The 14,791-nt window shown below is 43.8% G+C and overlaps 1 protein-coding gene across 3 annotated transcripts in view; it reads right to left on the bottom strand.

Annotated features, from left to right (window-relative positions):
* SH3PXD2A (SH3 and PX domains 2A) overlaps positions 1-14,791 on the bottom strand; it is a 251,152-nt gene that overhangs the window by 84,285 nt on the left and 152,076 nt on the right. For all 3 annotated transcript variants that reach the window (XM_027898005.1, XM_027898006.1, XM_027898007.1), the window contains one exon: positions 2,697-2,725. In XM_027898005.1, coding sequence (XP_027753806.1) covers positions 2,697-2,725 — 29 coding nt within the window. The remainder of the gene's footprint in view (positions 1-2,696; positions 2,726-14,791) is intronic.

The following is a 14,791-nucleotide window of genomic DNA, read 5'->3' as shown; positions in this document are numbered from 1 at the left end:
ACTCTGGCAAGGCAGAGGTCAGGGTAGAGGTGACGCTGGCTGTTAGAGGCATTCTCCACATGTTTCTGCAATTGGCCATGCTCGTGTCGTGCCTGCACATGCCTGAAACGAAGCAGCTGTGGGATTCCTGCTGGACAGTGTGGGACAGCTGTGCTGTCCTCCCAGCACATCTTTGGTGAAGACAGTAGATGTGTTCACAGGTCTCATTTGTTGGGAGGTGCTTGCATTTAAAAGTGCAGATTTGTCTCTCACTAACAGATGGAATAGTATCTGCACCTACAGAGGAAACTACATTTCAAAGCTAATTTTTTTATCTTAAAAGACCCTCATAGCAATCCTGAAAATCTGTGCTTATTTACCCCATCATTTGTTCAAGTGTCATAAAGCTGGTCTTTGTTAGAGGCTGTAATTGCCAACTCCCTTGGCATGTTCCTTCGCTCACTGTGTACACACTCCCACAGTATCCAGCTCTGAACAGAAGGAAGCATTCCTCTGCCACTCTAAAATCAAGCAAGAAGATGGCCAAGAACAGAGTCCCTTTTATGCAGCTCACTTTGTTCAGAGAGCTGCTTCGCATTCCTCTTTGTACAGGGTAAATGGAGAAAGAGCGTCCCTAAGCCCCACTCTTTCCAAGCCTTAGCTGTGCAAGTAGCCCAGCACTGAGAAGCAGAGAAGAGGAAAGAATCCCAGAAGGAGATATGGGGAGGTGGGACAGCCAAAGGAAGAAGCCCGACCTGACTGTCTGTCCCTCACAGGGATGGATGAATGTGTGTGTCACTTGGGATGCTCAGGTCAGGGGGCCAGGGAGTCGAGCATCCACAAATGGCATCTCAGCTACACTGACTCAACTTAATTGCTCTTTTCACAGTGTCATAGAATCACACAATCATAGAATAGATTGGGTTGGAAGAGACCTCCAAGATCATCAAGTCCAACCCCTGATCCAATTCCAAATACTATAGCATGGCACTAAGGGTCACATCCAATCTCTTTTTAAAAACCTCCAGGGATGGTGAATCCACCACCTCTCTGGGTAGGCCGTTCCAATGCCTGACTACCCTATGTCATGGCAGATCATCTCCAACTTGCCCCCAGAGCCACAGGAATGGAAATGCAGAAGTTTCCTTCCACTCGCAAAGCAGTTCCTTGTGTATCTTGCACATGAGTTGCAATACTCTTTCATGTCAACTGCTGCGATGAGCCCAAAGCTCTCCTGGTCTCCTAAATGCTGTTCTAGGTCAGTGCTAAATCAAGTTGTCCCAGAGACTTCAGCAATATTTTTCAAAGGGCTTTACATGGCCCAAAAGCCACCAGTGTTCAGGATGTGGCACTGAGCCAGGAACTCCCACCCTCAGCTCTGCCTTCCACAAGTTATTTGGACCTTTTTATTTGTGGTCACCCTCTTTGGAGAAAACACTGCTGCTTAATTCACAGGCTGCTATAAAAACACACTTTTCCTTAATATTACATTTAGGAGGTCCTAGAAGTGCAAACCAGACAGAAGTTTTTTAGAAGATTAGGAAGCCCTAGTTTATTGTGTTGGACCAGCACCTTGTACCACACTTGCCTCTTCATTACGACAACCCACCTCAGGGAAATTCAGGGAAAGGTACCAAAAGTATTGGCCTGCATAGGAAACTGCCTTTTGATGCAGAGGTCGTCAGGGTTAACCAAAAGCTTCACTCAAGTGTATCACTCAGCTCATTACAGGATGACAGCTTAAAAGCCCTAATAATTAACCAACGAATCAATCTAGGCAGTGATCTTCATTGGAGTACGGTGCATTACATTCATCTTCCCTTCCTTCCCAGAGAATAAGCAGTACAGTGTTTCTTTATCATCTTAAAAAGCAAGAATCAAAAAAATCCTCCCCTCCCCTGCACACATGTCAGAGTTTTCCAGGAGTTGCTATTGGTTTGAAAGGCCTCTCCCTGAATGCAATTTGGAGCATCCAAGATTCCAAACAAAGTCAATGAAAGTTGCAGGTGCTCAATGCTGCTTGGAGAAAAAAAATTTAAAAAGAAAAAAATAGAAAGCCCTGACACATCCAGCTCAGAGCAGCCAAACCCAGAGGCCCATAATTACATGTCCCTATTGAAAACACATCTGTAAAAATCACTAAGAGCTACATGGGAAGGAGAAAAATTAGATTTATATAGTTTCAAATCTGGGTTTTACAGGACATTTCAATCCAGGATTTTAAAAACAAAACACTGAGCTAGAGCCTTTGAGGCAGCCCAAATCCAGGCACAGACATTGAGAACATTTTGCATCAGAAGCCTCACCGGAACCTTTTGGAAAGGCAAAATAAAAGATTCAAAACAGAATAGAAAATAATCCCCTTCCCCTCCAGAAAAGAACCCCAACTCTCAGTCTGCATTTTAACCATTTGTAATGAAAGAGAAAGAAATTTAATATAATTATCCTCTCAGATTTGAGACAGAGCTATATAAATACAACCAGAGAGGAGTAGTCATTTTAACTGCAATTCTATATAAGGTGGATTTCTTCTCTCCAGCAAAAGAAAAAAACCTGATGCTTATCTTGAGCAGAATTCAGTAATAAAAAGTTAAACTGCTATACAATTTCATGCCATACACAATAAATGGAAGGTTTAACAGGGGAAAGCAGGGGGCAAGGTCTTCTCTGTAATCATGCAGTACATTAAAAAAAAATAAAAAAGCCTGTTGTCTTACCTGATTTTCTCTTTGAAGATCCATAGTCCCTGAAAAAAAGGCAACAACAAATAGACATGGTTAGAGCTGGAAACGGTGGTGAGAGAACGGGTGCCTCCCAAATTTCCACCCATATGCTCAAGGGCTCATCCTCCACCCTCCCTCCCTTAAAGCGGAGGTGAGAGCTGCCGGGCATGGGCAGGCGGGGGCCGGGGGCGTCCCGGGCAGCACCGACCCATCAGCAGCAGCAGCTGGGGCTGCTGCAGCACCGGGGGCTCGGGAGCATGTGATCAGCCAGGCAGAGCGAACCATCCACAACCAGCAAGGCAGGGGAGAAGGGTGTCATTTTTTCCCCTTTAAATTGTGCTATTAAATGCACAGCTACTGGATTAACCCTTAACGTTCCCCTGGAGAGGAACGGGAATATGAACTGTTTGCTGCAGGGATGCGGCTACTCCAGGCTGAGCTGCCGTGGCTGGCAGTCCTGGCGTTTCAGAGGCTAATTAATTTGTGAATAACTTCCAGACCTCCTCTGGTTATCTCTGACAAGCACTTGGAAAGCACAAGGAAAAAAAAAACCCCAAAACCCACAAACAAACCCCAAACTTTGTCCTTTCTTCTTTCTTGCACAATAGAGAGTGCACCCTTACTTTTCCAGAGTGATTTTAAAAGGGTGCTGGCACCTCTGCTCATGTAGAACAGCTGAAATCCCAGACAGTTGCTACAGAAGGAAAGAAATCACAGAAGGGAGCTGGGAGAACTGATTCAGGATAAGCAGCACCGAGGACAAAAATACTTGATAATGGCTGTCCTTCCTCACGGAGCTCTCCGGAGCCTCTCAGACCCAGCTCTGCCACGGTCTGCACAGGCAGGAGCCTGGGCAATGACAGCCCGGCAGAGACAGCATCGCTGTGCAGGCACAGTGCCCGTGGCACCGTCACACCCTGTGCTCAGCGGTGCTAATGTCACAAGAATCACCAATGGACCCACTCGAGAGGCAGGTTCTCTTTGCAGGAACTTCACCAGAGGGACAGGCAGTAGCCTCTGTATTTTGGGGGACCAGGCTGTCAGGTGTGGGGTTTTGTCCCTTGAAGCACGCTCCTTACTCCAGAGAATGAGAGAAAAATTATCCCAAACTATTTATTTAAAGAGAGATTGGGGGTCAGGTGAAGAAACAACATATGTCTTGAGGGCAGAGGTATGTCTACCATTAAATTCTGTTTCTCCCAGCACTTTGTGTGCATCCCATGCCTTACATGTCTAGGATTTGCTTTGAATGAGTAATAACTACTTGGGAGTTTTTTGCAGCCTCTTTTAATTTCCCAGTGTCATTTCTACTTCAATTAAACAGTTGTTTTCTCAACCATGTCTGCAGTTGTATTTGATGTGAAGATGCTACTGCTCATGAATAACTTGCTTCTTCTACAGAAGTGATATCATATGCAAATATAATTCCTGCTATTTGGTGCCTGAAACAGAGATTCCTCAGAACAACACAGGGAAGGCACAATATACTCTACCCTAGCTAGGCTCCCACGCCAGCCTGGACCTTTGTGGAGCTGTCAATACAGTTCTCTTGGCATGTCAAAGTCTGTGTTTGGTCCTGCTCTGAACTGCCTCTCTTCCAACAGCGATAAACGGTGAGAAGATCAAACCCTGCTGAGATCCACACATATAATTTGGTCTAACCCAGTATTTCCCTCCACTGTGCACATGCTTGATGATCACCTCAATGATCATCATTGTCCTGGCTTTTAGCAGTGAAGGTCCTGGACCTCCTGAGGACCATGGCTTGACCTGGGTTCAGCTGGGATTCACCTCTGCAGCACGTTGGGTCCCCACCTCCCTCTGTGCCATGCACAAAGGCTGCAAAGCTTCAGACCTCTGAGGACCCTGGGAGGAGGGTGTAGCTATGTGCTATCCCTACAGGAGAAACACAACCATCCTTCCAGTCTTTGCCAGAAGGTCCTCAGCAAACATTCCCAGGGCAATCTCCTGCCAACCAGCCATGCTGGGAACACCCCACAAGCGCACTAAGAGAGGTCAGAGCACACACAGAAGGGTGAAGACAAGCAACATTAGAGAGACATGAAAGAGCCTTCAGCTTGATGAAAGTTACCAAAGAAAACCCCAAATCCTTTTGCCCCTTTAAAAAAAAAAATCATCCAATTCACACAATGAGAAATGGGGTAATGATGGACTAATATGGTTAATAAACAACTAAAAATTGATAAAGCTCTTGTTGAATGTCTTTGTCCACCAGATCAGGCCACAGTTTATACCTGAGTTTGGAAACTGCAGTAGAAGATGATTTAACTGTGCTTTCACTGCACAACAGTGGCAAAGGCCACACAAAACTCTTCATAATTCAAACCTCCATCCTGGGTGCTCTCACACATCTTTCAGCCCCATCTCTAGCTGGCTTTAGGGCTTTAGTGAGTGACCTCAGTCAGGTTTTAAATGAAGTTTGTTCTTTCAATTCTAAAGTATGATTCATGAATGCATTTTAAAGAAGGTAGAGATTAAGAAAACGACAAAAGTTTGAACCTTTTTTTTCTTTCTGCATGCAGATCACAGGATGACAAGATATATTACTCCATAAAAAACTTTTTAATTACTTTTTTTTTCCTGATCAGTTCCTCACCTACCTGGCATTTCTTCCCCAGCAAAAGTATATAATTCATGGAAGTGTACTTGCCCTTCAGTTTCCTCACACAAGCCCTGCAGCAGGCTGACATGTTCCACATCACACCACTACACAAGCACAGAGCACTGTCCTCAATATGATGCAGCAAATCATGTTTCTGGTCAACAGCAAACCTGGTGCCAACAGATGCAGTAACTGCTCATGCAGGCCAGGAGCTCTGCTCCAGCAAACCTCATCATTGCTTCTTTCATGGCTTGTGCATGGTTAAAACAAACCTTCGGGTTGGTCTGAAGAGGGAAAAAGCCCCTTACTGTCACTGCAAAGTGAACAGCTGAGCAATTTAGGGTCAGCTACAAGAGGATGAAGCAGCAGGTAGCTCTCAATGATGTCCCTTTGAGATCAGGAGGGTAAGTACCATCATCAGAGGATCTAGAGCGCAGTCAAACTCTTGATGGCAGCTGAACCTTCAACTTCTGGTCTTAATTCTAGTCTTAAGCACAAGACCACCCTTATTGAAAAAATTAAATTTTCATTATAAAATAGTTATTTGAATCACCACCACCCCCCAACTTATGAATCTTAATGAAAAAAAAAATGAAAAAAAAAAAAAGAAAACCCAATCAACCTACTGAGCAAGTTTTCATCTTTTCATTTATTCTTTCTGTAAGTTTTAAAGTCAACTTTTATTGGATTCTGATTCTGGAGTTTCTGAAGTCCAGCTTCCCCATGTCTCCCTGTCTTGTCACTTTTCTGTACACCCCCATTTCACTTATAAAGTCAGGACAAAGCAGTATCAAATAAAATGGAGCTTGAAATAAAATCTTCATCTCCCTAGTGAAACTCTGAAATCCAAAACTTGTTCCTCCCAGGAAGGACAAAAAAAAAAAAAAATCACTGCTGAAATAGAAAGCAAAGCAGGTATAGCAAATAATCACATTGGCTGTGTAAAGTGTTCTTTGTGTATATACTACTCTCTTTTCTACTAATGAAGAAAGCCTGTGCTGCTGCTTCGCAATAGCAGCAGCAAGGAGCCCTGCCTGACTCCATGTTTATTTTTTTTAATGTCTTACTATCCTGCATATGATTCATTGATGCATTTTCCTTCTCCCAAGTGATGATATATAAAGTGAATACCTCTCAGCCTCATTGTTTCAGTGAAACATTAGTATAAAGCTGAAGTATTGGTTTATGTCTCCAAAACAATAAAGGAAATTATTTAATGGTTTCTCTTAACTGTAATCATTTCCAAGTAAAACTGTGATCTTCTCCTGCAGACTGCACCTGGCACACTGTTAGCCCTTAGATCAGACGTGAAATGCGGCCTTGCAGAAGAAAAACCCTTCCAAGGAAAGATAAAATGAATGTTACATCTGCAGCTACCTCAGGAAGCTCACTTTTTCTTCAGCTCTTACTCTTTTTATCTTTTCATCTTTTTACAAGCACATATTTCCATTCTTCTTCCATCTCTATATGAGAACAGACGCCACCATCCTATTTCACTGCCAGCCATAGCTACAAGAATAGCAGTGAAACCAGCGGGTGGAACTAAAAATAGCTCTGGCAGGTCCCTTCCTCATTAGCCAGGATCACTCCATACTGAACGCCTTTCACAAAACCAGCCTATTTCTATCCCCTTCTGCATTAGAATATAGCAATTTTGTTGAAAGTCTTCCCATGGGGCACCACCTTTAGCTGATGCTGAACCTCATTAATAGCAAGGAAAATATTTCCTGCTTTTAACAATATTAAAATATCACTGCTGCCAAGCACGTCACACAGGCTGGACACACTTTTATTTAATGACAAAAGAGAGGGAAGCTGGATCTCCTTTCTCATCAGCATTACCCCAGGATAGCATTACTAATTTGAAATCTAGCAATGAAGGTGAAAGGAAGACCGTGAGCATTGTGATACAGCTGATTGTGTTGTTATCACACTAAGCTATCCACAGTCAGCCTGGAAATTTCTGAAACATAAAACTATCTTTTTTCATTGAATTTATACCTGCAATCTAATTTAAATATGAAGGTTATAGTAATGATATTATGGAAAGGTTTTATGGCACATCTTTTCTTTAAGGACAGAGTTTGCTGCTGTATTCAGTGAGAGTTAACAGACATCAATGTGTGCATGTATTTCCATCTATCTAAATACATACAGATATACACAAACAAGCAGTGGCACAATTGGAAAGTTGTTTAAAAATGAGGAGTATCCTGACATTTGTTCAGCAGAGCCTAAGAAATGTTCCAAGTGAGCGGAAGACCGGAGGTGACTAGGTGTGCTGGCGACAGGCTGTGCCTCCCTCTTTAGCTGTACCTCTAATGCAATTTGATTTATATCTGTCCCAGAAGGTTTCTCCTGCATCTTTCATGGAGATCTGGCAAGTCTGCAGAAGCCTCCTGCAGGAACCAGGGGAGCTTTCAGAGCAACACTACATCAATAGACGGGCTGCAAGGCTGCAACTTAGCTCCTGTACAGCTCCCCCTCAGAGGTGATGTATTCAGCAAGGGGACCTCAACGTTGCATATCCATGATGGAAGGGCTCTTTTAAAAGCTTCTCCCCCTTGCCATGGGACAGCAGACCCAGAAAGCTCACTCTCTGGGATTCCTCCTTTCTCAGATACGTCACCTTTCAGCCCGGGGTCTCTGCCTGTCAGTAAAGCAAAGCTTGGCTTCAACTTATTTAGCAAAGATTTCAGACAACTGGGAGTTTCAACTATGAGAGAAAACAGTGCCTGCAAAACATGAGGAGCTGTCAGACCCATGGAGCAGCACATCCGGGAGAGCTGCACAGCAGACATTTCACCAGACGAGACAGAAGCTACAGGGAGAGTAAATCATCTCTGTCTCTTTCTCAGTGTTTGCTGTCCAAAGGAGATGAGACAGCGACAAACCCTGAGTAATGCAGGTTAATCTGTATCCTCTAGAGTATTTTAATACATGCATTAAAATTGTTCTGTATTTGTTCGCTTTTGTTAATTCATGTTTAAATACATTGTGGATATTTATGTTCCCATATTCGTTAATTCCTAAGAGTGTCTAGTGGTGTGGGCAGGCTGCGGTGGAGATGTATGACATTTCAAACAAACAACTCAGATTATCATTTAATCGCCAATGATTTGCCAGGCAGATTAAAAGCATAGAAACGTTTTTACAAGGAAGTCCACTCTCTCCTTCCCAACACCCAATTTGCTGTCAGTAATGAAGACAGCTTTTTCAGAAACTCTTTTCCTTAGCACTGCTATCAGATTCTGTGACACTATTTTTAAAGTAAACCAATACAAAAATACTTTGCTACTACTCTTTACACATACAGAAACCTGAGCCTTGAGAATATATTTGCATCTTGAAACTCTCCTAACTGATTTTCCTGAACAGCCAGACTGACATTTTCTATTTGAGATGAGGCACAAACCCAAGTGTGACTGAGAACTGGCACTGGCACCTGCCTGTCACCAAGGCCTATGGCTGGAGGAGCACCTGAATACCTCAATACTATCCAAACACACAGGACCTGTCTGGAGAGTGGAGGGTTGAAATTCACAGTCATGGTACTCAAAGTGCAAAAGTTTAACCATGTGCACGAAAGTATCCCCATTCCCACTGAGCTCTGAGACCCATATGACATGCAATTAAGCAAAATTAACTCTGTATGTTATGCATCAGGAATAGAAACTCAAACACATGGATGCATACAGCTATATGTTTTTCCCCTCCAGCATTCCATCCTCTGAAATCATGAAACCACAGCTGATCTCTTCCCCGAGCCAAAGAAACAGATGAAGGCTTTTTTCCTTCTTCTTAAGAATGTATTCTGCTCATTTCCTGATATAAATTGTTGCATTGTGGAACCCTCTCCAACATGAATCTGTCCTTTCTGAGCAGAGGTCAAGCTTTCCAGCCCTGTGAGAAAGGGCCCCATTGTGGTGGTCCTGAGACTACAGAATTCTTTGCCGCGAGCAAAATGGACTTGTGGGGCAAGAAGTAAATCTGGCGACCTGACTTCAAACCCAGGCACTTCTTGCTAGCTGGAAGTGGCCTCTGCTTGCTGCTAAGAAGGGTAAGCAAATGTTGTGCAAACAGCTCCTTAAGAGAACAGAGGCGACACAAAATAGAGAATTTTGCCTTCCTGCCACCTTTCTATTGTCTTTACAGTGTGTCTGCAATGCTGCTATAGAGCAAACAGCACAGCTTGGCATACTACATACTTCTGGTTAGGCTGCAGTGGCTTCTTCTGCAACATATAACGATGGTGGCCCAATTTGGCTCACCAGGACCCAACTGGACGTCCTGATTAAGTGCTGACTTCTGATTTCCCTGTGAAGCTCCAAGCACAACACTGGAAAACTCATTTATAAGTGCAGAAGAGATCTCCCCTATACCAGTAACCTTAGCTTGCACAAAAAAGCTAAGGTTGGAAGGAGATGGACATTGTCTTCTCTCCAGCAATGCTCCCTATACCTGAATCCATGGGTTTGTATCATGAAGCAGAGGTGCAGGACAAGGAAAGGCAGTATCCTCTGTTCTGCACTCAGAGGATTCTGGAGATTAGTCCTGCACAGCTCAGCTTGAGCTCTGTCACCGAGTTCAAGGTGCAGGGGATGCAGACAGCCCCATGGACCATCTCAGCCTCACACAGACCCAGAGTGTTTGAGGGCACAGGGGCACCATTTCTTTTCTTGTGTTATGGGTGTTGGAAGGACAAGAGATGGGTTCGAGGCATCCAACCCCTTCTCTAAATCACTAGGGAATGCCACAGATTTCTGTCCCAAGATTCCTCAGCAGTGAAGTTGATTGCTTGGCTCCAGAGCTCAACTTTAGTATTTGGCTCAGGCTGAAGAAATGCAAAATTAGCCTTTTGCATTTTTGACAATTGTATTTTTTTAATTATGAAATTATCCTCTTAGAGGAAGACAGGGCTTTGGAAGTGCACAGTCAGCATTTCCCCAGGCTGTGAGATACAGGGCAGGGTGATCTGACAGTGAAGCCCAGCCCAGCACAAGGGGAGATGGCTCAGCACAGGCTGCAGAACACTGGGGTGATGAGCTAACGCCACGTGATCCTCTACTGCAAGGCTTCAGCGGCCTTGAAAAAGACAACACAAATGTTTATAGCGAGTTTTTCCTGGAAAGAACTATAAAAACAAGATCTTGCCTAAGAGTCATATCCTCATCTGTTTCTGTTTTACCCTGTTTATTCTTACAGATGGCAAATTTCTCCCCAGGACAGAAAAATGTATTTACCTTAGCAAGAACTCTGGGTGGAGGTGTTCTTCATCTCCTCTAAACTGACCCTGCTTGTCCCTTGTGGGGAGGCCAAATTTATCTCTGTCTTACACTGACCAAGCATGTGCCACTTTATTATAGCCTTTACAGCATAAATGCTGAGTGATAAAAACAAGTTAATAAAAATTAATCGTTCTCATATGCAGGTTTTCCAGTTGTGCTTTTCACTTCGGGATTTTATTACAAACATCTACATGCAGATACAACATGTTTAAAAGATGCATCTAATCATAGTTACAAATTAAGCACTGAGTATCAGGATCGTAAATTCAAATGTACCTTATAAACTAGTCAGGCTGATGAGCTTGCATATAAATCATACGAATCTGATTAAGAGCTTAAGAAGGCAGAACAGGTTTTCAATGTTTACTACATTTTTTTGAGCCCTTCCTGATTTGGGGGTGGGTGCCTCAAATTCTAGTTTCCATCGAAAATGTGGGTCCCACCTCTGAGTAGCAACCACATGGTCCTTTTGGGTTTCTAAATTAGAGTCCAAATGGTGATGGTAAGAAAGGGCAGAGTCCCTCTGCCATTTCTCTCCAGGGACATTTTCCTTCTGCTGTTTCAGACTAACTTTGCCCACAGTTATGTGTATGGTGCCCAGCCACTGTCTTCTCCATCTCATGGTGGCATTGTCCCTATGGATAACCTCTGCAAAAGGAGACATCACCCAAGGCCCACCACTGTGCCTCCTCGTGGGAGGCAGGATGCCACTACCTCCACTGGAGTGTGCATGAAGACCAATAGTGTCATCCCCAAAACTCTCATCCCAGAGTCCTTGGAAATGGAAAGAAGGAGGGAAAAGAAGAAAACTTGCAAGTTACAGATTTCCAACCCTCAACTCCAGGTCCAGACATAGCTTGTCCAGAAAGGCTTCTGCCACTGAATTACTACACCAGGAAGAACAGTTGTAGCACAGCAGTTTGAATCAAAGTAAGAGAAGTCCTTCTGCATGTAAGGCAGCTGAATCATGGTACTCGCTGGTGTTAGACACTGTAATCACCAAAACTAGGCAGGGGTTCAAATAGCAGTGAGATAAATTCATGAAGCAAGGATAAATGGTGGCTATTGTACTCCATGCTCTGGATGTCTTGACCCAAAAAGTCCCATAAGGGCTGAATGCCAGAAACAGAAAGGATACACAAGGGAAACTCACTCTGTATTTGCTTTGTTTCTTGTATTGGCTGTAAGCCACTATTGGAGACAGGAGGCCAGATGGGGCCCTGGTCTCACCTAATTGTGGCCTTATAATATATTCCCCTGTAAAAGATCAGACTGGATTAGGATAAATTACATCCAAATCACACTGCATTACTCAGCACATTAAATTGTCCTTAATCATGTACTTTGATGGTCTAGGTTCCTACTTAAATTTTCCTCCTGTGTGTATTTCTGGGCTTATTCTGTTGAAATCACTGCTGAATTTCAACTATACATAACCAGGCTCTAATGAAAAGCCAATAAGGCTCTTTGATCAAGCTTTAATAGGACTCATCATGGGGACATACTCTGCTGTGGCAAATGGTTTCCTCATCCTGTCTCTTTCAGAAATGTTTTGTGAGCCTTTAAAAGCAATTTAGCCCTGATTTATGTTAGCTAAGTGATTTCTGTTGCACATGTGAGTTACAAGAAAAGGGCTCTCATCTCTATTTGCCACACTGTTCAGGAAATCAGTTGTAAATGCTGCAGTGCCTTCAGTGTGTCTGACTTCAATGAAGCGGAAACGAGCAATTTGACTGAATACTTCATCATTCCCAATTCTCCCACATGCTGCATCCAGTACTTAGAGAGGCAACCTATAGGATATATTTTTTTGGCAAAGGGTACTGAGATTCCCTTGTCTAAGCTGCTTACCCAAGCTGTTTTCAGAAGATAATCAAGGAAACAAGCAGGCAATTCTTTAACAGAGAGCATGTGACACATGTTGATGACTATTTTATAAAATCGAATGTGCATTCAATAGGAGTGAATCACCTCATCACACGTTTAGAGATGAGGAATGTAGAAAGGGTGACTGAGCAAGCTCATGCAGTAAGCCAGGGGTGCAACAGCAACCCAAATGTTTTGATGGCCTGACCTGACCTGCCAGTGGCATCCCACAAGCCCCAGGCATAGGTTAGAGCAGGTCCCTTCTCATCCAGGGGACAGACACCAGCAGGGCAGGAGCCTTGCAAAGTGCCTATGGCTAGTGGTGGTAAGTGCTACAGCCACTGCTGCTTTGCTTATGGTGTTGCTGTGCAAAGAAACACTCCATTTCTTCTCACTCCTCATCTTGGGGCAGAGGGACCAAAGAAAGGAGCAGTGACCCAAATGAGAGTGGTCCAGGGTGCCTTCCTCCTGCTCTCCCCTCCTGCTTTTGCAAGAAAGCCCTTGGAATGTGCAATTCCCCTTGACCCATATACCCTCATTGGCCACATCCCACCTGTGAGCACGATTCCCCACGATGAATCTGCAGGGGCTGGTGACACTAAGCCCTTGGAAGACCCACAGGACCAGGACCCTTGAGGGAGGCCACCAGGAAGGCAAAGCAGAAGAATGTCCTGTCTGTCCTTCTCCTTCTGACTGCCCAAGATGTGAGGGTTCCAACTCGCAGCCTCCTCTCAACACTCTCCTTTGCCCTTTATCAGCCTCAAAACCACCCCATGGTGGGTGCTGGGTTTTGGCATCTCTTCCTGGGATTCCCTGCAGCCTCTCCCAGTGCATGGTGCAAGAGCTGGCAGCAGCCCACACACTGGAGGCTCACACAGGGAAATCCCAGGCTGTCACTGGCATTTTTGACATTTTAAAGGCTCTAACTTGGCAAAGTAAGAGATGATTTACAGGCATTTCCAGACATGGCCCCAGCCCTGCTAGACCTCCGAGCTCCCAGTACAAAGGAGAGCGTGCCAGATGCTTGGTGTTATACAATTTTGCATTTTCTTTTTCTGGCTGTGTTCTTCTGGTGACTGGCAGTGCTGTGTACTCAACTGGCTTTTTAGCAATGTGATGCTTGGACTTCTCTGTCTTGCTGCCTCTGCTACGTGTCCAAGGGCAGTAGGACCTGGAAGATTAGGACCACAGTGTGCACAGACAGCAGATGGCTATTGCATCTGTACTTACTTTGCACTGTTAAATACCCTATTGCCCTACCTAATTTACATCCCCCTTTAGTGGGAGATCTCTCCCCTGACTTTTTAAAATCATCTGTTGCACACATGGCCCTAAGAATGGTAAATATTTTTTTCCGAGAGAGGCAAAAACTTACAATGCATGCAGGAAGACAAGATCAAGCCCATAGTATGAACTCTGACTTCTTCATCTAGTGACTGCAGTCTTTCCTTTCCTCATTACATTTCCTTCAGTTAGAACAGTGAGATTAAAACAGGGCTGCTTCCCAAATCTGCCTCAGCAGCATGTCCTCAGTTAACTGTCTTGCAACATCAAATGTTTTTCCAGCATACTAAATGGTAGTGTAGTTGTCTATAAGATACCAACTTTATATTAGCTGGATTTGTTTTCTGCCTATTTCTACAAAGCAGCACAAGGAGAGATCTTTCATGTTGTCGGGTTCTTTAATTTACTAGTTGAGAGACATAAATCAGAGCATGTAAGATCTACTGCGAGTTCATGAACTCTAGGAAATTTTTCTAATCACTGTCCTTTGAACTGAGCTTTTTCAGACACTGTAAAACTCCAAAACATAGCTAGTAAATGCATCTAGTAAATTTTGCTGGATTGGCAACTACTAAAAGCAGACTTGTCTTCCCTGATTACCTACCAGCATCAGGCAGTCTTTAAACATCCTCTGTGAATCTGAGACTAAAACATGAAAGAAAAAAGAAGTCCTGAACTTGTCTTGCCCAGTATAACTGTTGGGATTCATTAAATGATTCCAAATTATCACTGACAGGCACTAATTAGGGCAGAAAAAATAGAGTCAACTTCCCAAAGATAAAACCTTTCAAACACTCGGGTTACTTTTCAAGGTAATGACCAAACCTTTTTCAGATATCCGATTCTGATAGCAAGTCCCCTTCCTTCATTCCCTCTAAAAGGTTAAAGAGCTAAATTACATGGCACTTGAAAAGAGGCATCACAAAGTTTCCTGAGTATTCCACTCTTGGGAGTATCAGACCCACTAAAAAAGGATTCAGGGAGAACACGAGTGAATGGAGACTCTCTTTTTTTTGTAGTACAATATG

This window comes from Empidonax traillii, unplaced genomic scaffold, assembly GCF_003031625.1.
Source record: "Empidonax traillii isolate 1590-97213 ecotype Southwest subspecies unplaced genomic scaffold, ASM303162v1 scaffold574:size890810, whole genome shotgun sequence".
Classification (NCBI taxonomy): Eukaryota; Metazoa; Chordata; class Aves; order Passeriformes; family Tyrannidae; genus Empidonax; species Empidonax traillii.
The sequence above is the reverse complement of the archived record's forward strand: the minus strand, read 5'-3'. Positions and strand labels throughout refer to the sequence as shown.